The 22,797-nt window shown below is 29.0% G+C and overlaps 4 protein-coding genes and 3 non-coding genes across 11 annotated transcripts; 6 read left to right on the top strand and 1 right to left on the bottom strand.

Annotated features, from left to right (window-relative positions):
- Window positions 1–538: 538 nt before the first annotated feature.
- Window positions 539–1,090, top strand: LOC127239352 (calmodulin-like protein 3). Its single transcript, XM_051257459.1, has one exon. The coding sequence runs from the start codon at window positions 539–541 to the stop codon at window positions 1,088–1,090; it is 552 nt and encodes a 183-aa protein (XP_051113416.1).
- A 6,347-nt stretch (window positions 1,091–7,437) lies between these two features.
- LOC127266006 (agamous-like MADS-box protein AGL30) lies at window positions 7,438–11,775 on the top strand. Of its 4 annotated transcripts, none has more exons than XM_051296098.1 (12): window positions 7,438–7,864; window positions 8,155–8,340; window positions 9,124–9,183; window positions 9,283–9,301; window positions 9,407–9,471; window positions 9,553–9,568; window positions 9,673–9,734; window positions 9,847–9,961; window positions 10,051–10,104; window positions 10,181–10,308; window positions 10,389–10,776; window positions 11,366–11,775. In XM_051296098.1, exons 2-12 carry the CDS (start codon window positions 8,156–8,158, stop codon window positions 11,372–11,374), a joined length of 1,101 nt encoding a protein of 366 aa, XP_051152055.1. In that variant the 5' UTR covers window positions 7,438–7,864; window position 8,155; the 3' UTR covers window positions 11,375–11,775. The 4 variants fall into 4 exon arrangements, with proteins under 4 accessions (XP_051152055.1, XP_051152047.1, XP_051152030.1 ...); XM_051296090.1 differs by having other exon boundaries at window positions 9,865–9,961; window positions 11,257–11,774; XM_051296073.1 differs by having other exon boundaries at window positions 11,257–11,774.
- A 498-nt stretch (window positions 11,776–12,273) lies between these two features.
- LOC127241491 (pentatricopeptide repeat-containing protein At2g03880, mitochondrial) lies at window positions 12,274–15,073 on the top strand. 2 transcript variants are annotated; one of them, XM_051260584.1, is made up of 3 exons: window positions 12,274–12,497; window positions 12,920–13,537; window positions 13,688–15,073. In XM_051260584.1, the coding sequence occupies exons 2-3, from the start codon at window positions 12,947–12,949 to the stop codon at window positions 14,867–14,869; spliced, it is 1,773 nt and encodes a 590-aa protein (XP_051116541.1). In that variant the 5' UTR covers window positions 12,274–12,497; window positions 12,920–12,946; the 3' UTR covers window positions 14,870–15,073. The 2 variants fall into 2 exon arrangements, with proteins under 2 accessions (XP_051116541.1, XP_051116531.1); XM_051260574.1 differs by having other exon boundaries at window positions 12,920–15,073.
- A 768-nt stretch (window positions 15,074–15,841) lies between these two features.
- LOC127241602 (small nucleolar RNA Z267) lies at window positions 15,842–15,917 on the top strand. Its single transcript, XR_007836575.1, has one exon. It is a non-coding gene; the product is annotated as a small nucleolar RNA Z267 (small nucleolar RNA).
- A 100-nt stretch (window positions 15,918–16,017) lies between these two features.
- LOC127241607 (small nucleolar RNA R44/J54/Z268 family) lies at window positions 16,018–16,106 on the top strand. The gene has a single exon (XR_007836579.1). It is a non-coding gene; the product is annotated as a small nucleolar RNA R44/J54/Z268 family (small nucleolar RNA).
- Window positions 16,107–16,417: 311 nt separating this feature from the next.
- LOC127241613 (small nucleolar RNA snoR122) lies at window positions 16,418–16,495 on the top strand. Its single transcript, XR_007836580.1, has one exon. It is a non-coding gene; the product is annotated as a small nucleolar RNA snoR122 (small nucleolar RNA).
- A 4,110-nt stretch (window positions 16,496–20,605) lies between these two features.
- LOC127265988 (thioredoxin-like 1-1, chloroplastic) lies at window positions 20,606–22,534 on the bottom strand. The gene is made up of 4 exons (XM_051296054.1): window positions 22,064–22,534; window positions 21,791–21,973; window positions 21,499–21,663; window positions 20,606–21,063 (listed from the first exon to the last, which is right to left on the bottom strand). Exons 1-4 carry the CDS (start codon window positions 22,280–22,282, stop codon window positions 20,842–20,844), a joined length of 789 nt encoding a protein of 262 aa, XP_051152011.1. The 5' UTR covers window positions 22,283–22,534; the 3' UTR covers window positions 20,606–20,841.
- Between the last annotated feature and the right edge of the window lie 263 nt (window positions 22,535–22,797).

Raw genomic sequence — 22,797 nt, 5'->3', positions numbered from 1 at the left:
ACCATATCAACATCTTTGGTTTGCTCACCCAATAATTTATTTTTAAGTGGCAAGTAAAAAATTCAACATAAGTATTAATTATAGTGTATTTATTTTGTAAAATTTTTGAAAATAAATTTTTCTTTTTTATATGAGATATTATAAATCGTATAGAAAATATAAAAATAATGAATCTGTATAGTGTATTAAACTTTTTTTGAAAAAATATGCGTAAAAAAAATATAAAAAAAAATCATTTATATTACATCAAATAATTATTTCAATTCAAAATTCAAATCTAAAATAAACAAAACTTTATGTGCAAGAAATTTCCACAACATATAAAAAGGGTTTAATTTGCCCGTAATTTCTCGGAAACTTCTTCCCATTATTGCCTATAAAAATGTTAGCCCCAAATGTCCCAAAACCGTTTGGACTTTGGACAGATTCCAAGATTCTACCCTTGTGTCTAAATTTCCATATCACTATTACAAAGAGACAAAGAGATCCAATTTTTAATAATACATACATACATATATATATATATATATACACCCAAATGATGAAATCAGCAGATGCCCTTATCTTGATCATATGCAACAACATTTCTGATCTCATTTCATTCATAAACTCCATCATTTGGTTCATTTTCTATAGTTGCATAATCCTCACTTTCCAAGACATTTACGCCGCGTTCCGGCCCGTGTTTCGATTCATCAGCCGGGTTTTCCCCAGCTCGTCGCGGGACCCCCGAATTCCCGACACGCCGGCCCTGAATTTTCGTGTCGACGCTCGCGACATGGAGATTGTCTTGGAGAAGCTCGGGCTATCTCGAGGACCGTTGGATGGTCCATTGGTCGATTTCTGGGGCGTGTTCGAGACGGGTTTGGAACCCGATTTTAGGGAAGTAATGGCGGCGTTTAGAGTGTTTGATGTAAATAACGACGGGTTTATTGATGCGGGGGAGTTGAGCCGGGTGATGGAGTCGCTAGGGTTGGCCGGATTCTCGCGGCTCGACGTCGAAAAAATGATCTTGGCCTTTGATGAAGATGGTGATGGGAGGATTGGTTTTGAGGATTTTGTGAAGCTCATGGAGGGTTCTTTAGGTTGATTATGATCATCAATTATTAGTATTTTATTGTTAAATTTAAATTTAAAAATAAAAAAAATAATAAAAAATAAAAAATAAAAAATAAAAAAAAAAAGAAGAAAGAAAAATTGCATGAGCAACTTCTTGGTGTGAATGAAGTTTGTGAATTGTGATTTAGTGTACTAGTGATGTGTATATATATAATAAGTCAATCCTAGGTTTGTTAACTTGTGTTTATGTTTTAGTCCTTTTCCCCAAAAGTATTTTTATTTTGAGTTGTCTAATTACAAATTAATTATTTTATTTTTTTTTAGTAATTATGAACTCCAATTTTTTTTATAAATATTTTTATTTTATCATCACATAATTATTTTTATACCAAAAAAATGATAAAATTATGTATCTATTTGCTTTTTGCACGTAGTTTTAGAAATATTAGTATTATATTGGAATATAGTAGGAATAAAGTTGAAATGACTAAAATGACCATATTAGTATTGTGAGATATAAAGATAATGATATTTATGTAATATATTTGAAGTAGTAAGGGTATTTGTAATATTAGATAGATAATATTTTTACTAAAAAAAGGAAATTGATATTTTATTATGAGACAAACCAAAATGTAAAAATAGATACGAGAATATTTGCTTTACTTTTAATTAGTCACTACAGTTAAAATACTATTATTTATTATAATGGGCCCATGTAATACTTTTTTTTCTTTAAATAAATGTTAAGTCAAATATTTTGAAACTTTTTTTTTTAAAAAAAATATATATCAAATTAAATATTTTTTTTTTATATTATATCAAATTTAATTTTATATTTAAACTATCATTGATGTATCTTTCTACATACTTTATACAACTATATTAATTCTCAACTAAGCTATAACGCCTCAGCTAATCTGATCACAAGTTGAAAAACAAAAAGAAGAAAAAGACTCATATTCTTTTAGTATCTGTAAGATTATAATATTTTTATTGTTAGTTAATATCATTATAATATTTAATATTTTTTCGGTCCGTATTTAATGTCATATTTACCTTTTGTGTTATTATATTTTAATATTAAAAATATTTTTATATTTATACAATTTTTGTACAAATATCCTATTAATATCACAAGAAATTAATGAAATTTTTTTTATAATTTTTTTTAATTTATACTACGTTTTAATATAATAATTAATATTAAAAATAAAACGTAAAAAGTAAATGAAGCACTGTCATTATCTTCAGCTACTTTATTAAAAAAATATTACTCTCATTAATGAAAAATCAAAGCAAACACAATCAAATAATTTAACTGCCATTAAATATTAAGTATATAATTTTTTTTAATAAAAAATTAAGTTATATTTACATCCAAGTCGTATTAAAAAATTGCCAGTGTATTGAGTGTCAAAATTAATTCGGATAAGGCTTATCCAGACTGGAATTGATTTCTCATTTTATAATAAATGTTAGGTTTGAAATTATTTTCGTCTACTAAGTCTCATACTTTAATATTTTATTTTTTTTATTTGTTTACGATATCTGCTAACAGTTTTGCACATGAAAACATTTCGATCGTTATCAATGTTATCCAATTTATAGGGTTTCATGAAAATATATTAATTTTTAAAAAAATATTATTCAAAGTAAAATAAAAAGTAAAAAATCAAATTTCATATCAAAATAACAAAATATTTTGTTTTTCTAGATGTGTTTGTGTGAGTTGAAATTTAAATAGTAAAAATTTTGAATGATAATAGTTGTATGATGTAACATAAATAGGTGTTAATGTTATATTTTGAATATAAAATCAATTTTGACTATAATATAAAAAATAAAAAATAGGAGTTTGATTTGATATTTTTGGGGAAAAAAATTTAATGAATAGTAAAATTTTGAAGAAATTCTCCAAACGAACACACCCTTAGGCCATCTCCAACCGGACAAATCCATTTATGTCGTTATAACTCTAAAAATGCAGTTGCTACAGTAATTTTACTCCAATTCACAACTCTATCTTTTTACTCTAAAACTTATATTCTTCTTCAAATATTCCATCTTATATATTATTTTAAACTACTTTTTATATCTACAATTAATATTTTCTTTTAAAAAAATTAAATTAATATACAAATTAAAAAAAAATACGCAACACCATGAAAATAGCGTTGCTACAGTGCAACACCACTGTAGCAAACACCATTTTTTGTGTAAAAAATAGTGCCCGGTTGGAGGCTAAGAACTCCATTTATGGGCCTGCAACGTCAAAATTGCAGTCTCGTTGGAGATGAGCTTAGTGTGTATGAGTTTGGTAAATTTGTATTTTAATTTGAATTTTAATATTTTAATTTGATAATTTATTTAAAAAGTAAGATATTTTTATTAAAATCGTATTAATTAAATAATAAATAATATTTAAAATTCAAAGTATTATATATTATATTTATTTTTGATATTTTTAAAACAAAATAGTAGTTAAATATGAGTTGTTGATTAATTTAAAAATAATAAAAATAAAAATAAACATTTAAAATAATATAAATAAAGTTGTAATATAATAGTTTAAATAGAAGATATATTTTAAGTAAATAATGTTCATAAAAAAGATATTTTGAATATAATATAGTTTAATATTTTTATTAATAATAAGAAAATTGATTTTAAAATATTATAAAGTTATAGTAATATTATTTAAATATGTAATTTAACAAACCATTCCAATTTCCAATTGACTTCAGACGTTGACTACTACTGCTCTCTATCTCATAGTACTATTTCACATTAAAATAAATATAATTTATTTAGCACAAATTTTTAATTAAAAAATATTGTGTTTTTATAAAATACTGCCTCCGTCCCACATAATTTGTCCCTATTTTCTATTTTTGTCCGTCTCATATAATTTGTTCATTTCTTTCTTGAAAATATAATTATACACTTTAATCTCATTTTATATTTTAAATTTTATATTTTTTTTAATCTTAATTAAACTATTTTTACTAATACACTTTTTAATTACTTACTAATCAGACTTTACCTACCTACCTGTATCTAAAATAATAGGCCCATAATACATGGGATTGAGGGAGTATTAAATTAAGATATTATTTAAATGAAAATTTAAACTAATATTATTTTATTTCAAATAAATTTTACAGATCAAACAAACCCGTAAGTTGTGTTTGATTGTCGTTACTGAGTTGGGTTTTGGGTTTAAATTAATAAAATTTTGAAATAAATAATTATTTTATGTAATATTTTTAGTAAAAATTTACAAAGAATAGAAATCAGGTAAAAAAAAACATACAAACAATCAGAAACTAAAGCTTTAAATCTAATTTTTATTATTTATAAAAAAAATTCAAAAAAAAAAAAATATATCAAAACAAATACTCCTATTATCATTAATTTATTGGGTGCCTTCGTCTGGGAATTGGATTTTAAATCCACTGTTCATTCCATTATTTTTCTTCAAAAATATCAAATTAAATACCTATTTTTTATTTTTTATATTAAACTAAAAATCAATTTTTACATTCAAAACATCACATGATACAATTATTCAAATTCAAAATTTTTACTGTTCAAATCTCAACTCAAAATTCAAATCTCAAAACAAACACACTTCACTCAAGTAAAGTTTTTATTATATCGCATCTCACTTTTTATTTTTCATTGTTCTTTTCAAACAAAGTATTTATTTCATTCTCATTTTACAAACAAACATGTGTATTTACTTGTGATATTTGATTTTCGATTTTACTATTTCAGTTTTTTTTCTTTTTTTTCATTTTAAAAATATCAAATCAAACACATATTTTTTATTTATTATATTACACTAAAATTAAATTTTATATTCAAAACATCGTATAAATATATATATATGTATATTATATCAAACAACTATTTCAATTCAAAATTTTATTATTTAAAACTAAAATCCAAAATCAAAATATTACCGTCTAAATGCACCTATACGATTTGTATTAATGTACTCCCTCCATTCCGCGAGAAATGATATTTTCATTTTTTGTCCGTCCCACAAAAGATGACTCATTTCTATTTTTAATAAATTTATTCATTTTAAACATATTTAATAAATATAAATCAATTTAATTAAATTTCTAGCCTCTTACCCATAGGACCCACTCAAAACCCTTTATTTCTATCCTTTTTTTCAATAAATAAATATTTTTATCTATATTTAAAACTTTTTATTTTTAATAAAATTAGTTTTAAGTTAATTATAAATAAATAAATAAATTTTTTTAATTTATTTGTATTATATAAAATTTTATTCTTTAAAAATAATATTTATATTGTATATATTTTATTGATATATAATGCTAAAAATATTTAAAATACTAACAACATTACTCATATAAAAATAATAAAATAATATTATAACTTATTATTAATAAATTTATATTACAAAAAACACCGTATCGGAGGGAGTACACACTACAGTCAAAACCCTTCACTCTGCTAACGCTAGGGTGGATTCTTTTTGCTAAAAATAAATATACCTATTTCTCCATAAGAAAAAAAAAATAGAATATATATATATAACATATATATTTATTATTTTTATAGTAGCATAATAATAAGATTTTACGTTATTTTTCTTTACAATCATATTAGAATATATTTTATTAATATATAATGCTAAAAATATTTAAAATACCAACAGTACTACTCATATAAAAATAATATCATAACTTATCATTAATAACTTATTAATTTACACTACTTAAAATACCGTGTTCTTAACCAAACGGGTCTATCTCACCCCGGAGGGAGTTTTACTTTACGTGAAGTATATAGAATTATGTAAATAATATAAAATTAATAAATATGTGTCGTATAACATTTTTTTAAAGAAAAATTTACTCTTTTTCAATTCAAATGGGCTATTTGAGGTTTTATAGTAAATTTAAAAATAATACGAGTAATATTTTATTGGTCAGTGGAACTCTATAAGAGTTTTTGATATTTTTGCCATTTGACCTTATGTATAAAATAATTATATGTACTATAATTATATGTTTGTAATTTAAGTAAACATTAACGATATTTTAGTATTTACATATAATTATTTTTTCTAAAAATAAGAAATTGATATTTTGAAGTGAGATAAACAAAAATAGTAAAATGATACTTTAATTAGGATAGGAGGGAGTATAATTTTGGAGAAATATATTTTCACAAAAAAAACACACCATTAGTTTTTATTCACAAAATAAATATAACTTATAACGGGACCATGTTGAGAATAAGTCGTAAACACTCGTTAGCCTGTATTATTAAAAATAATGGTAAATTAGTGTCGTGGTAATACTCCGGAGTTAGGCCTAGGCCAACTCCCGTGATAGATAAATTGAATAGACTATTTGTATCAACAATGTGTATGTTATTTTTCAAAAATCCTATTGAAAGAACTATAGAATTTGTGCTTGTCTTACAGTCATTTGAGAATAAGTGAACTTGAAAAGTCTCACAAAGTATGTAAATGAGGATAAAAGCTTTGCATTGTATTTAATTAATTTTTTATATTAAATTAAAATATAAATATGCATCTAATTATATAAATTTTATATAAATAAAAGAGAGTACCTTATTTGAATAATATAAATAAATAAATAAATAATTAATTGATATTCATTATATATATATATATATATTTAAAACTTACGTAACAATTATATTCGAAAAACTATTTGAGAATAGACGATCAAGTCTCCCATGATGTGAGGATAAAAGTTTTGCGTGGCTTGCAGTGTTACCGTTACATTGTGTTTTAAGTATTTTTGTGTTAAATTAAAATATAAATATGCATTTAATTATCCGAGTTTTATATAAATAAAAAAGATAACCTTATTTAAATAATATAAATAAATAAATAAATAATTGATTGATATTTTATTTTATAATTCTTTTTTTTTTTATAAAGTTTGTAATAGTTATCTTTGAAAAACTATTAAATGAATGATTAAATTATTTTATTATTTATTTTCTAAAAAAATATTTTTAAAAATATTTTATTTATTTTATTTGTACAAACTTTGTATAATTAGTTAAACTAATATTATATTCTCTGATCTCAACTAATTTGTCACTGTAACGGTAATTAGTAAGTAATTAAGAAATGTATTAATAAAAATAATTATAATAAAATAAAAATAACTAGTATAAATTAAAATGATTAAATAATTTATCAAAAATAAAAAAATATAAATTATGAATTTTAAAATATAATTAAAATATATAATTATATTTAAAAAAATGAACATAATATATTATTATTTTCTTAAAAAAATATATTAATTATAATATGAAAGTTGCAGGTGGTTGGTTCGATTCTCCCGCGAGTTGAGGTATAGGCGGCGAAATAGGAGTTGGACCCAATGTCCGCTCCTCAATCACATCGCCCCCCGCTCTCCCCGTCTCACCTTCCTCCTCATCCTCCACCTATTTCTTCACCTTCCTCCCTTTTCTTTCATTTTCGTTTTTCCAATTCATTCATGTCTGCTCGTTTTGCATTCCGCCATCGATTTCGAAATACCTAATTTGGATTCGATTGGATTTTGTTTGATTTGATGGGGTAGTCAGTCAGATACACATATATATACACTTTTTTTATTCTGGCAGCCCTACCTAGCTCTTCTTCATTTCATTCTATTAATTTAGTTTATTTACTATATATATATAGTTTGGTGTACGTTTATTTTTTGTTCGTTTTGGAATAATTGAAGACGTTCCGGGGGTGAAGTTCACCATTTGCGCGCATTTTTGTCAGGTAATCACTTCGAATTTTTCGCAATTCTGATTAATGTGGAGAATGGTTAGTTCTTGCCGGCAGGAAATATTGCAGCTTTTCAATTTAAAGGTTGGTATTTGTTGCATATGAATTTGATGTTTTTGCATGTTGTATGAATGCTGCCTGATTAGAAAATCTTTGCTTCTATTGCATTTGTTGGGGTTTTATTGAAATCAAATGAATGAAATTAATCAGTCTCTCTGTGTTGTTTTTATTTGTATTTGGTGGTATTGGAGAATTCAACAAAAGTTTTGGTTTAATTTTAGCAGAATGGGAAGAGTAAAGCTGAAAATACAGAGATTGGAGAGCCTCCCCAACCGGCAAGTTACCTACGGTAAACGAAGGAATGGAATCCTTAAGAAGGCACAAGAATTGTCAGTGTTATGCGACATTCATATATTTCTTCTTATGTTTTCTCCTTCGGGGAAGCCTTCAGTATTCTGCGGCGAAAACAGGTACTTTATATCGAGCATTTCATTGTAGCTCTACTTATATGTGTATAATCAGTTTCGAATTTTTATTGTCTTGTTAGTAATTAGAGCAATACTTCACCTCATATGTATCAAGTATTAAGTAGGTGTTTAGTCGGGAAGAGATGCCATTGAATCATAACTAAAATTTTTAGAAAATTTCCTTTTGTAACTGTAATGTTGCAAAAAAAGATTCCATATGGTCGTTAAGCTTTAAAGTTAGGTGTCGAGGCTAACATTTAGTGTGGTATCATATAGGACAAACCACGTAAATGAATTATGGTATTAACGATGGAAAACAAATGTGAGAGATCTAGACTAGTATGTAGTCGGCGACTGCACTGTTCCTTGATGTTCTTAGTTTAGTTGAGGTTTTGAGAAAGGATGGTTTAAAATAGAAATATGAATGGCATGCTAAGTACTATTAGCTTATAAGACATTGCTATGGAGGGTTAAAAATTGAAATCTCTAATAAATCAAAGTTGAACACTTTGAATCGTTCTGAATTTATCATTTTGGGAATAGGGTGGTGATTGTGTCAGAGTACGGGTTGGTGGGTGATGGGTGATGTTTAAACATGTGCATGTTATGAAAAAATATCGCGAAGAACAAAAGAAAGATGATATAAAATATAAGGATTCATAATCCATTCGTACATATGTATATCAGTATATGGAGACATTCATAGATGCATTATTTTGATGGTAATATAGTAACTAGAATAAGTTTCTGCTAGTTATTTCCTAATGGTTTTCTTTTTCCTTTCAGCAACATTGCTGACATGATTGCAAAATACGCGCAACTTACGCCTAAAGAAAGAGCTAAAAGGTAGATGACACTTCTTTTGTTGTTTTCTTGGCAGTCATATTCCGATGTGTATCATTAAAATAATCTTCACTAGTTTTTTCTCTCATTGAATTTAAACAGGAGGTTGGAGAGTCTTGAAGTAAGTTCCGTATTTAAATGGTCGTGTTTCCATCATCTCTATTCTCCATTCTTCTTCCTGAACAGAGACTAAAAGATGTTCACAACGAACTCATTGGCATTTTAGACTTTGAAGAGGAACTTCAAGAAAGTCGACCAGGATGTGGATATAGAGGAGTTTCTCAATGCAAGGTAGATACTTACATTAGCGCCTCACACTAATTTTATGTGACATGTGTTTTATTCTGTGCTCACGCTTCTTTTTTTTTGCAGCAACCCATCGATTGAGGTACCTCTGATTATTGCTAGGCCATTTTTGTTTCGAAAATCCGTGTCTTGCCTCAAATCTTTGGCCTTTAACATCTTTTCATGGTGGTATATAACAACTGATAGGAAATGCGAAATCAAGTGTCGTTGTTGAAAGGTCGTATTACTGAAGTGCATAAAAGGATAAGGTACCATCGTCAAACTAAAAATGATTCAAGATTCAAACTTATAGTTTGTTCGTTCATAATTCCATTTCTTTTGGATGAATCGTTTCGAAACCTATGCATAAATCCATCCTAGTGTTTTCTTTCTTGTCAGCTGGTGGGGTAACCCGGACAATATCAACGACATGGAGCATCTTAATCAAATGGAAAGTTCACTCCAGGAGACGCTTAATCGGGTTCGCCAGCAGAAGGTATTCTCTATTTCTTTAAACACATTTTGTCGACTGCACGGCGCATTGTAGAATTGAACCCGAACTAACCCCACTTCGATTTCTTTCAGCAAGAAAAGTTTCCACAGAACCACCAAATGTTGCAATTTGACTGCTCAATCCAGGTATCGATTCGTATAGTAATACAACATTGTGTGTCTGTGGGATCTCGGGTTTTTTACGCCGTTTCGTGAATTGCAGACACAAAACTCAATGCCATTTCCTGTCATTCCAACTGGCGATCAGGACTGCCAAACTCAGTCATGGCTTCCGGGCGGTGTACCACAGCAGATGATACTACCGAACGAATCTCATTTCTTGGGCAACAGGTGATCAAAAAATTTATATCGATGTTTTCCACCTATTGTTTATGCGCATAAATCGCATTATCTTCTACTTACTCTTGCAGAGACATCGACTGCGCCAGAGATGCATCCTTCCCAAGTTGTTCGAGTTTCTTCGGAAATCTAAAGCCTCAAGACATAGACAAGGGAATACCTTTAAAAAACGACAGGCAAGACGAGGGTATCTCTATTGACGACTACGCCAGCTCGTCTTACCTGAGACTACCTCTCAACGAACAATTCGCTTGTCCGTCAACGTACGGAAGCCTCACTTTCCCATACATGATGGATCCCGGAAGAGAAGCAGCATTTCCACCGAACCCCATGGATTATCACATAAACGGAAATTTCGAACTCCCAAGATCCGTCTACAGCAGTATGCAACATCACAGCCTGGTTCCTAATCCGGGATCTTGCGCCATCTCTATTTTCAACGAGGATGCCTACCCACAGGTACACGCCTAAAATTGCAAATTTAGTTCTGTACCTAAGATCGATTATAATCCTCTAATTTATATATACTTCCTCCGTCTGGCTATTAGGACCACATTTACTTTGTGCGTGTTGGTTTTCTAATATTAATTATTATATCAAAACATAGTATAAATTGAGATAAAATGACAAAAATATTTCTATTAGTGCCTTATAATACTAATATAATGACATTTGTACAAAAAATTATACAAATATAAAGATATTTTTAATATTAAGTACAATAATGCAAAAGATAAATGTAACTCTTAGAGGAAGACGGAGGGAGTATATTTTATGATCGTCTTTTGGTTTTGTACTTACAAAAGAATTGTTTATCTGTGTTTTGGTATTTAAGTGCGATAATTGATCATAGATACAATATTTACGACATGTTTTTATACTTATGCATATGATACGTTGCTGATTCTTCCCCTAAAATGAAGTTTTGAACTTATGCAGCCGCCAAATCAGTTCAATGCGAGTTTGTAACTCATGCTGCCCCGGCCGGATTTGGCCTAATCAGTTGCTTGAATTTGATGTTTGGATTTCTTGTTTCTCGGGTGGTCAGGAATCCTGACGATGGATACGTAGGAGATTCATACAGAGTATATGAGGCGGGTAGCTCATCCGACCTCACAGGACTACACTGAGTGACGAGAGATCGACCTGCTGTTCTTACGGCGAGGCGTATGAACGTATGTTTTTGCCATTTTGATTTGCTTTTACAGGTTTTTTAGACCCTGAAATGGCTCTAATGGCTTAAACCAGGGTGAGAAATTCACATTGTAAGATTCTGCTAAAAAAAGAAAAAGAAAAAAGAGGAGTAGAGGAAGAAGAGTCCGTAGTGTAACAATAAATCCCATTGAAGATTTGTTTCTTCGGAGAATTTTATCTGTAAAGTCCTTTGTGTTTCGTTGAATAAGACATTGATAACTTTATTGACCTAACTGCATCCAGACTCCCCATTTTGGTTGTTAATACATAATTATATATTGAACTTGTGATCACTATGTCATGATTCAAATCCCGATTTGATTTGCCAGGATAAAAAAAGAAAAAGAAAAAAAACATCAATTTCTTAAAAAAAAATATACATTTTAAAATATTAGTATAAATCAAATCCTTGAAATCATTAGACCATCTCCAGCGGGCTGCTATCTTTACACCAAAAATGATGTATGGCTTTGCACGGTAGCAGCACAATTTTCATGGTGTTGTGTTTATTTTTTATTTTTAAAAAAAATTGTATTTTAATTATTAATTAATTAATTTATTTATTTTTAATTTTTTTTAAATATTAATTATAAATGTAAAAATGGTTTAAAATAATATATAAAATGTAATATTTGAAAAAAAATATTAATTTTAAAGTAAAAAATAGAGTTATGAGTTAAAAAAAAATTAGTGTAGCAATTGCAGTCTTAGATTATAACGGAATAAATGGATTTGCCGGTTTTACATGGCATTATGGACATAAACCGTTACCTTTCTTGTATGTTTCATTTCAAATTTCCCGAACCCCTGCGGATCTTCTCCGGCCGCCGCCCGCCGCCCTGATTTTTTTCGACGGCGGGTTCTGTCTTCCAGTCTAGAAAAGCTACCTTGGTCTGTTCAGGCGCCCGACTGTTCCTTCCCTTTCAGAAATTTAGTTTTTAATTGCGAAACTGTCGCTTCGCCCACTGACGCTGACTGCAAATTAGGTAATCAAATGACTCGCGCTTCTCCTTGTGTCTGTTTTCTATTTATTTGATATTATTCCTGATTTCTGCTGCTGATTTCTTTGTATTTTGAGCTCTTCAATTCGGTTGAATTTCGTTATCTTACATAATCGAGGTTTTTGGGTGAAAGCAATTCTGCAGAGTTTCAAAGCACTTTGATTCGAAACCCTAACTGTAATTTCGAACTTTCTGAGTGACTGAAATATAGTAAAACACCATAATAGGTACCAGATAAATGAAATGCTTTAATTAGGTTATCAAATTGGGGTGTTTATGCTTTATTTTGGAATTAGGTTATCAAATTGGGGATATGGTGATTTACAAGCTTGAATTTTCTTGGTTTATGGTTTTTTTGCATATCATTCAATTGAAATGTTTAATACTGAATTGAACTCAAATTACAGATTGGAGAAACAGATCCATCGTTAGCCATGAAACCAATATCAAGATTCAAATGGAATTGTATAACCTTACAGACGCCATTAAGCAAAGCTGCTTGTCGAAGTTTCGCACAAATTACCTCAATTCGCGATCATCATCGAAACATTGTGAATGAATTCACAATGTTCTGTTATCAGAGGAATCTTCAGAAGGCAATGAAAACTTTAGATGCTATGGAGGAGCATAAGCTGTGGGCTGATTCGATAACTTATGGAGAGCTAATCAAATGCTGTATTTCCCATCGTGCCATAAAACAAGGCAAGCGAGTTCATAACCATGTCTTCTCTAATGGCTACGACCCGAAAACTTTTCTCATCAATGCTCTGTTGAACATGTACGTGAAGTTCAATTTGCTGGACGAGGCGCAAGCCTTGTTTGATCGAATGCCTGAGAGGAACTTCGTCTCCTGGACAACTATGATTTCTGCGTACTCCAGCGCCGATTTCGACCAAAAGGCATTGCGAATGCTGGTAATGATGCTTAGAGATGGCGCCAGACCGAACATGTATACATTCTCTTCAGTTCTACGAGCCTGCCAGGGATTTTCCGATCTCAAACAGCTTCACAGCTTCATAATCAAGGTTGGTTTAGAACTCGATGTTTTTGTCAGAAGTGCGTTAATTGATACATATTCCCGATTCGGTGATTTGGGTGCAGCTCTTTCGGTGTTTAACGAAATGGTGACTTCAGATCTCGTGGTTTGGAACTCAATTATTGCCGGGTTTGCGCAGAACAGCGATGGCGATGAATCGATGAATCTTTTTATAGCAATGAAGAGGTCCGGTTTCTCGCCTGATCAGTCGACGCTGACGAGCGTTTTGCGGGCTTGCACGAGTCTAGCGCTGCTCGAGCTCGGGAGACAAGTCCACGTTAATGTCCTAAAGTTTGATCGGGATTTGGTTCTTAACAATGCTCTTCTCGACATGTATTGTAAATGTGGCAGTTTGGAAGATGCTAACCGTATTTTCTGTAGAATGGTTGTCAAGGATGTCATCTCTTGGAGCACGATGATCATCGGGTTTGCGCAAAACGGGTACAGCCAGAGAGCGTTGGACTTGTTCAATGCAATGAAAGTTTCGGGCCCGAACCCAAATTACATCACAATGTTGGGAGTTCTCTTCGCGTGTAGCCATGCCGGGCTTTTGAACGAAGGAATGTATTACTTCGAATCGATGAAGAAGCTTTACGGAATCGATCCGGGAAGGGAGCATTACGGCTGCGTGATCGATCTCCTCGGGAGGGCCGGGAAATTCGATAATGTGATGAAGCTAATCCGCGAAATGAAATGCGAGCCGGATGCCGTGACGTGGAGGGCTTTACTCGGAGCCTGTCGTGTTCATCGAAAAATGGATCTCGCCGAATTCGCGGCGAAAAAGGTTTTGAGTTTGGATCCGCACGATGCGGGAACGCACATTCTGCTGTCGAACATGTACGCCAAAGCGGGGAGATGGGAAGATGTCGAGAACTTGCGGAAGGCCATGAAGGATGGTGGGATCAAGAAAGAGCCGGGATGCAGTTGGATCGAAATCGACAAGGAGGTTCACGCTTTCGTGCTGGGCGACAAATCGCATCCGCAAACGGGTGCGATTTATCGGGAGCTGAATCAAGTTTTATTGAGATTGAAGGAGGAAGGGTATGTTCCGGACACGAATTTCGTGTTGCAAGATCTTGAGGGCGAGCAGATGGAGAGCTCTTTGGCTTACCACAGCGAGAAATTGGCGATGGTTTTCGGGTGGATGAGCTTGTCGAAAGAGAAGACGATTAGAATTCGGAAGAATCTTCGGATTTGCGGCGACTGCCATGTTTTCGCGAAGATGCTGTCGAAAATGGAGAGCCGGAGAATCGTCATCCGGGATCCAATTCGGTATCATCATTTTCGGGATGGAGTTTGCTCTTGCGGCGATTTCTGGTGACCTGAAACTCGTAAGTTATATCTAGAGTTGTTATTCTAGTCGAGATTCTTGTCCATGTTTCAGTACCAAGCATTTTTGTAAGATATTTTCTGTTGTAAAAATTTTAGTACGTATATGTTTTTCTTTAAAATATGGGAATCCGCAGCCGACTTCTTTGTATAATATAAGAATCCGCAGGCGCTGATGCGATAAACTTCGATCGAAATTAATTTAGGGATATGTTGGATTCATTGTGCTAGCAAATTTAAAAATTTTAGTAAAATTGAGTAAATCAAAATACATTTAAATCTAATTAATTCATGTATAGTACGTATTCAATTTTTTTAAAAATATTTTATCGGTTTTTTTAAAAAATAAATATTTTATCTATATTATTTTCTGTATTTTTATGATGTAATTATAAATAAATAAATCGTATATTTTATTAAATTACATTATAGACAAAATTTATTTTTTATAAAATTATAGTCTTATTTTATATATTTTTATTATATAAATTTTAAAAATTTTAAATATATATTTTAATTTTTAATATATATATTAATTTTATTTTAAAATTATTCATATTATTAATTAAATAAAATTTTTGTGGGCAAAACTGAATAGATTGATTTTATAGGGGTGTATTTGGCAAACTTCCTGGGACAGTTGCTAAACCCTAGCCGCGAAGGCTCCAGAATTTAGATATAATTTTCTCTGTATATATATATACCCCTTCTAGAGGGGCAGAGTGGATCGCCGTCGGTAATTCATCTACTCTTCCCATGGCGGTGGTATCCTCTTTGCGTTTTTCGGCGTGGATTTAGTTGTTATAATTGTGTTTTGTGGTTCGACGCAGTTTCTATGGTGAAATTTTCTTCGATTGATTATCTAGAATCGTATATCCGTGATTTCTTTTCGTTGATTTGTTTTGTTATTTTGATCGATGTTATTAGACTTTTAGAAATTTAGTTTTCTATTTTTCGGAGAATGTCGTTGCCTGTGATGGTATTAAATATACTTTGAGTGATTGATTCACAAGGAAAAGCATATTAATCTGAGGCTTCTGCTTGCCTTTTGATTTTTAATTTTTTGTATTTATTTTTGTTGAAGATGTTAGTTCAGAGAAGTGGTGTTATACACGCCCTTAAAAGACTGAATCATCGGATTTGGTATATGATGATAAACAGACAGGGACATCAGATCTCCTCTGGGAGAAAGATGACTTAGTCTATAATGGGAATCTCTCTGATGCCAAATTTTATTTTCTTAAATTTGTTCTTGAATATCTATTTTCAATATTTTTTGTAATGTGTTTTCTTTCTCTTCCACTTCGGCTTCTCTTTATGTATCTTCTTATATTGTGGATTATGTTACAATAGAGCCAGTGATGCACATTGATTTGCCTGTGAGATTATTCTTTGATTATGGCTATGAATCATCGCATCTGAGGCCATTAAGCATCCATTCTTGCTTTCTTTTGTGTGCTTATTATATCTTTGATACTTGTTTTTCACCAAGTTGGTTAGGGTCTAGTATTATTTACCCTAAATGTTTGCAAGTCTGGTTTGCCAATGATGTTTTAACCTTTGCACGTATTATCAGAAATCAACATGATGATATCTGATTGTCACTACCTCTGAGGCAAAATTAATCTATACTGATCCTGCAATATTGATAAATTGATATGCGTTTTTTTGGTCTGGGGGGTAATGCAAGTTCAGTGCAAGAATATGATCTTTGCCGTTCCACTTTGTATATTACTTATACAGTTCTTGTCAACAAGATGTTAGAATGGGTTAGAATCAAATTCTTCTTGTATAAATTTTGCATAAATGTCATACAATATTTAAAGATAAAAGGCAGTAAACTCAATTAAAAGTAATTTAAAAATAAAAATTTTAAAAAGTTAAAAGAGTGTTTGTTTAGTGAAATAAGTTAAATATATTTTGCTTTAGTAAATTGTCTAAATTATGAAGATACTATTATTTTTATTTTTGTTTATCTTAAATTATTATTTTTTTAATTTAGTAATTATATTATTTATTTTTTAATATAATAAATATTTTTTTAATTTACAATATATTATACAATGTTATTATTTTAATTTTATATTATACTAATAAGAATATTTTTGTTATTTTAACTAAAATCTAATATAATATTAATATTTAAAAATTTATGTACAAAAGCAAATGCCAAAGACGAAAATAATATTATTAATTGTAATTGGATGAGGTGTATATTTTAAAAAATATCGAGATTTGATCAAATTACTATTTTTTAAGGTAGTAGCAATACATTTCTATACCTAATGAAAAAAGGTATACTTCACAATATAAGTAGAATGATAGATGGAAGTATAGTATTTGTATTTGTACATATATTTCGTAATAGGAAAGATATATTTGCTTGGTATAAGAATTACATTGCCATATAAAAAATAATATTTTGTGTTTGAATTATTAATTTTTATGTGTGAATTATATTAATGTTTTTGTATATTTATATTTTTTAATAATATTTATAAAAAAATTTCATTAAGAAATGCTGCAACAGTTTGTATATTTATATTTTTTAATATTATTTATGAAAAATTCTTTCATTAAAGAAATTCTGCTAAAAGATTGATTATTTGTACATATATTTTATAAACATATAATATTGCCACTGTACAACTATTATTTATGTATATATTACGTAATATAAAAATGTAAAATTTATAATATTACAACATAAATATATTATTGATACATATATTTTGTAACATAATACATTTCCTATCAAAATAATTGAACCTTTTCAACACGGATATAACATTTAAGATAATAATATTTATTTAATTAATAATAATAGATTATAATTTTACTTTATTATTTTTTATATAATTAATAATATTAATAATTTTAAAATAAATGTAATATATTTAAAAAAAATAAAATATGGATTTACATTAAACTATTAGTGACACCATGAGGGACAAAAGTAACATTTATTATGGATTTACATTAAAATATATGTTCAAAAGTATGAATATATTTTTTATGGCGGTGAAAATAGTTTATATTATTATAAGTGAATGTTAAAAGATGTAATATTAAAAAAAACTTAGTGCATAACTATTGTATGAGTATGTTATTTTAATTTTATATTATTCACGATAAAATATTATATTTTTATAAATTATTTTTAAAGTAACAAAAATTATTCAAAAAGACAATTTCTTAATTTTTCAAAATGTTTTTATAATTTTTAATAAGTAATATTAAAAACATAACATATTCTAAAATACTAGTAAAACAATACAATCTTTATGTATTTAACTTTTTTGTCTGTCCACAAAATGATATGCATTTTCGTTTATATGAAATGAACTTTCCAATTTTAGAATTATTTATTTATTTTCATTTATAGGAAATACAACTTCGGGTTTATTCACTCAATATTTGATGGTGGTATGATTTTTTTATAAATATTATAAAAATATAATATATATTTGTATTAACACAATTTAGATAATATATTATTCTCTTTGTCTCATTTATTATGTTCATATTGTTGTTTTTGTTTTTGTTTTTTTTTTTTTTGACAAATGATTGCACTTTAATTTTATTTTAAAATTTTTTTATTTATAATTTTTTTTAATTTAATATATAATTATTTATATTATAAGATTATTAATTTTACTAATATATTCATAATTATTTATTAATTATATTTATTCTAAATTTTTGTATTTACATTAATCCGGACATAATAGCCCGACGAAGGAAGTATTTACTTACAAAAAAAATTAATTATTCAATGCAAAATAATTTTTTATATTATCAATGCAATTTATTATATCTGATTTAAAATTTAATTTATCCAAAAATACTAAGTGAAGAAACTTTTCAATTTATAATTAATTACACTTTTATATTCAATTTATTTATTTCTTATTTAACTTATCAATTTATTTTTCTAATGCTATCATTTACTTTATCTTTCTTTTATGTAGTTCGGAAAATTTTAATTTGAATTTTTTATTAAAATAATATATAATATAATATTTTATGAGATAAAAAATATATATTTAAATTGGGAAATAGTAATAAAGAAAGGTCAGCTAGAGTGGGTGGGTCGAATTTGTAATACCGACAGATCCATCTTTTGGCTGTTCCTTAGATTAATAATGAATTGGTTCTTTCTGCTCTTAATTAGGCCAAATCTCAACTCTTGTCTTGTCTTAATTCTAACACATGGCCACGTCTGATTCCACTCATCATCTACAATGAAATTAAAATTCAAAACCCCAAAAGATAAAAAAATAAAAAATACTTCATCCGCCTCATAATTAGATATTCATTTATTTTTTTGTACATAATTTTAGAAATATTAGTATTATATTAAGATGTAGTAAGAATAAAGGAGAAATGACTAAAATAACTTTATTAGTACGTGTGATATAAAGGTAATGACATTTATGTAATATATTGTAAGTTGTAAGGGTATTTATAATGTTAGGTAGATAATACAATTACTAAAAACGAAAATGAATATTTTGTTATGTGATAGACTAAAATGGATATCTGTTACAAGAGTCAGATGACCCTTTAATTAAAAATACAATATTTTAAGTAAAATTATCTTTTAATTAAAAATAGAGTATTTAGGTTGGATAGATTACTCAGTTATTAATAATAAGTGATAATATTATTTCGTTATTTTTATTATAAATATTGTTGTTAGTATTTTAAATACTTTTAATATTATTTTTCAATAAAACTAATTTTATAAAAAATGATAACTTTAAATAGATAAAGATACTCTCCATGTTCCATAAGCAAATATGTATTCACTTTTTTGCACGTAGTTTTATGTATAATAGTATTATATTGATATATAGTAAAAATAAAATAAAAATGATTAAAATAATTTTATCAGTATTGTGTGATGTAAATGTAATGATATTTGTGCAATATATTATAAATTGTAAGGATATTTGTAATATTAATTAGATAGTACAATTGATAAAAAAATTGAAATATATAGTTTGTTATGGACATACCAAAATAAAAAAATATATAGTTTATTAAAGGACAGATAAAATATTGTTTATCTAAGAGAAAGATAAAAATAAAGAACTTTTGAATAGATCTTATAAAAAAATTAGAAAATTAATTAAATGAATTTATACTCTCTGTCCGCCGGGGTCATATTACCTTTTAGGTCATTATATTTAACATTAAAAATATTTTTATATTTGTACAATGTTTTTGAATGTCCTATTGGTATTATAAAATATTAATAGAAGTATTTTTGTAATTTTTTCTTAATTTGTATTACATTTTAATATAATAATTACTCACTCCGTCCCTATACAATAATTTTGTTTACCATTTTTTACCGTCCCAAAATAATAGTCACATTTCTATAAAAAACTATATCACCATAAAACTATCCCTATTTTTTTTTATTATTATTACACAGTTGCCGCTACACTAATATACTTACACAATACACTAATATACTCACAAGGACAAAAAAGTCATTTATTCTTACTTTTTACCGGCTACCAATATAATATCGATATTCCTTAAATCTCGTGTCCAATCCAATAAAACTATACTTTTGAAACGGAGGGAGTAATATTTAAAAATCAATACATAAAAAATAAGTGTGATTTTTAGAGCCGGACATAAATAGTATTTATTAAATAAGTTTATTATAAATAAATTTTATAAAAATGAAAAGCTAAAGAAATAGCAAAAAAAAAATAAAAAATAAGGGTTTTTGTTTCTTGTGGTGGATATGATCATCAAAATCCCCGAATCAACAAATGTCCATTTCACAGGGGATTCATTATCACAAGTTTTACACACAACAGCAGCAGCTAGGCACCACAGGGCTTATATCTTAAAAACCCATTAGCCCTGAATGGCACCAAGAATACAAATACATACAAATATATCATGTATGTATATGTGTATATTTTGTACTAACAAACACACTTAAGATGCCATAGCTATGGCAGCAGCTTTGTCTTCTTCTTTCACTCCCATTTTGTTACACTCACTACCTTCTTCTTCCACCGCCGTTGTCGGCGCTAATTCCAGCGAAATCTGCCCGATCGCGGCCAGTGACGACATCTCCGCCTCCGATAAACCCTTCGCCGGGCCAAGACTGCACCGGTCCGTGCCGTGCTTCGCTAACGCATCCCGGAACTTCTTGATCTATCAGTACAATACAATGTAGCTATTAAAGCTTTTCTGTATAAATATGTATTAAATGATCATCTCACTTAAAAATTTGAATTTAAAATATAAATATTATTTCCTTCGTCCATTTGTAAAATTTACATTTGCTTTTTGCATTTTGATATTTAAATATTAATTATTATATCAAAATATAGTACAAATGAAGGAAAAATAAAAAAAATACTTCTATTAATGTGTTATAATACTAATATAAGATATTTTTAATATTAAGTATTATGACGCCAAAAAGTATATGTAAACTTATTATGCGGATGAAGGGAGTATTTATTTATATACTATTATGTAATCAACCAATACCCCGTCTCACGAGCATGTATCATTAATTATTATATAGTCAACCAACAAAGACGTCGTTGAATTGAATGTAATAATTTTCGATTAATTTCTTACCGTGGCATTGGTGCAGCTGAAGCTACAAACTTTCCCGTCGGCGCCTCGGTAGAATCGGAAGAATGGCAAGACATGAACATGGAGGGCATAGCACATTTCCTTGTGCTGCTCGTAGTTAACCATCAAGAACACAACATTCAGATTCGATTCCGCGATTTGGCAAATCTGTTAAAAACCGGATAACATCGATAATTCGATACATATGTATCTAAAGAATTCGACTTTTCGAAACACAACAAAGCATCTATATATATGCATTGTCTAAAGAATGTGCTGTAATAGAAAAGACAACCTTAGGATGCAAAGCTTTGCAGCCACCGCAGCCAGGGGAATAAAAATCGATCACAACGAGACGATCGCCACCGTTGATTAGATGATCTACGAGATCCTGCGCTGAGCCGATTTCCACCATGTTTGGCTGCAGGGATTTCTCCCACCATTTCAGGGCTTTCCCAAAGGAAACTGATGCCTGCGCCTGTGTAATAGATAATTCACCAAAATCAGAAACCCTAGAATTTGGGGGAAAACAGAATTGAAGAAAAAAAATTTAAAGAACAATACTCACGTAAACAGCGTCCAATTTTGGGCGTTTGATGATGCCCGAATCGACCACACCTCTCTGACCATAAACATTGTCTAATTTCAAGGATTTCCCCCAAACCTCGTTTAAATTCGAATCCCTAAATCGAAGAGCTGACAAAACCCTAGAAGACCCTCTGTCTTGGTTCTTGACCAGAATATTACTCGAACCAGAAACTGAGAAATCGACCTTCAAACACGACATCTTTTTCAAGATTTATCCCCCAAACAACACATACACAAAATCAGAGCCCTAAAACACCAAAGAAATCGACCAAAGCCCCAAAATCAAGAAACCCTAATCTCTGTTGCCTTCAATCCAACCAAGACGCTTCAATCCTTGCAAAGAACTTGTAGGAGAAACCTTTAACTTTTTTCTCTTTGTCTGGTATTCGGTTTCTTGAAATTTGAAAAAGAGGGTCGTGAAAAATATTGCAGATGCTTGGAATGAACTCAAGCCAGCCAACGTTTAAAAAGGCAGAAGAAAAGAAGAAGAGAGGAATGGTGGGGTCAGCAAAATTTGCCTTATCCAAAATGGCTATTCAAGTTATGTCCAAAAGAATCCATTTTTATTTTTATTTTACATTTATGTATTTTTCAGTTCAATGTTTTTTACCCACCAATTTTTTTATGGCCAAATTCACTTTCTATAAAACAATAATTTAGGACGAAGAAAATTGTTTTACCATAAAAAAGGACTCTGAAAAAAACAGAAAAAAT

The sequence above is a fragment of the Andrographis paniculata genome, unplaced genomic scaffold, assembly GCF_009805555.1.
Source record: "Andrographis paniculata isolate CXL003 unplaced genomic scaffold, ASM980555v1 Contig18END, whole genome shotgun sequence".
In the NCBI taxonomy this organism is placed as follows: Eukaryota; Viridiplantae; Streptophyta; class Magnoliopsida; order Lamiales; family Acanthaceae; genus Andrographis; species Andrographis paniculata.
The sequence above is the reverse complement of the archived record's forward strand: the minus strand, read 5'-3'. Positions and strand labels throughout refer to the sequence as shown.

What these genes read in the sequence shown, in the direction of transcription:
- LOC127239352 (XM_051257459.1), top strand. Translation starts at nt 539, where the DNA reads ATGATGAAATCAGCAGATGCCCTTATCTTGATCATATGCAACAACATT.
- LOC127266006 (XM_051296073.1), top strand. Translation starts at nt 8,156, where the DNA reads ATGGGAAGAGTAAAGCTGAAAATACAGAGATTGGAGAGCCTCCCCAAC. An exon ending in GTATTCTGCGGCGAAAACAG is followed by an intron (nt 8,341 to 9,123) that starts GTACTTTATATC and finishes TTTTCCTTTCAG; the next exon opens with CAACATTGCTGACATGATTG. An exon ending in GAAGTGCATAAAAGGATAAG is followed by an intron (nt 9,735 to 9,846) that starts GTACCATCGTCA and finishes AATCCATCCTAG; the next exon opens with TGTTTTCTTTCTTGTCAGCT.
- LOC127241491 (XM_051260574.1), top strand. Translation starts at nt 12,947, where the DNA reads ATGAAACCAATATCAAGATTCAAATGGAATTGTATAACCTTACAGACG.
- LOC127265988 (XM_051296054.1), bottom strand. Translation starts at nt 22,282, where the DNA reads ATGTCGTGTTTGAAGGTCGATTTCTCAGTTTCTGGTTCGAGTAATATT. An exon ending in CAAAATTGGACGCTGTTTAC is followed by an intron (nt 21,974 to 22,063) that starts GTGAGTATTGTT and finishes TCTATTACACAG; the next exon opens with GCGCAGGCATCAGTTTCCTT. An exon ending in TCAGCTGCACCAATGCCACG is followed by an intron (nt 21,064 to 21,498) that starts GTAAGAAATTAA and finishes TTGTACTGATAG; the next exon opens with ATCAAGAAGTTCCGGGATGC.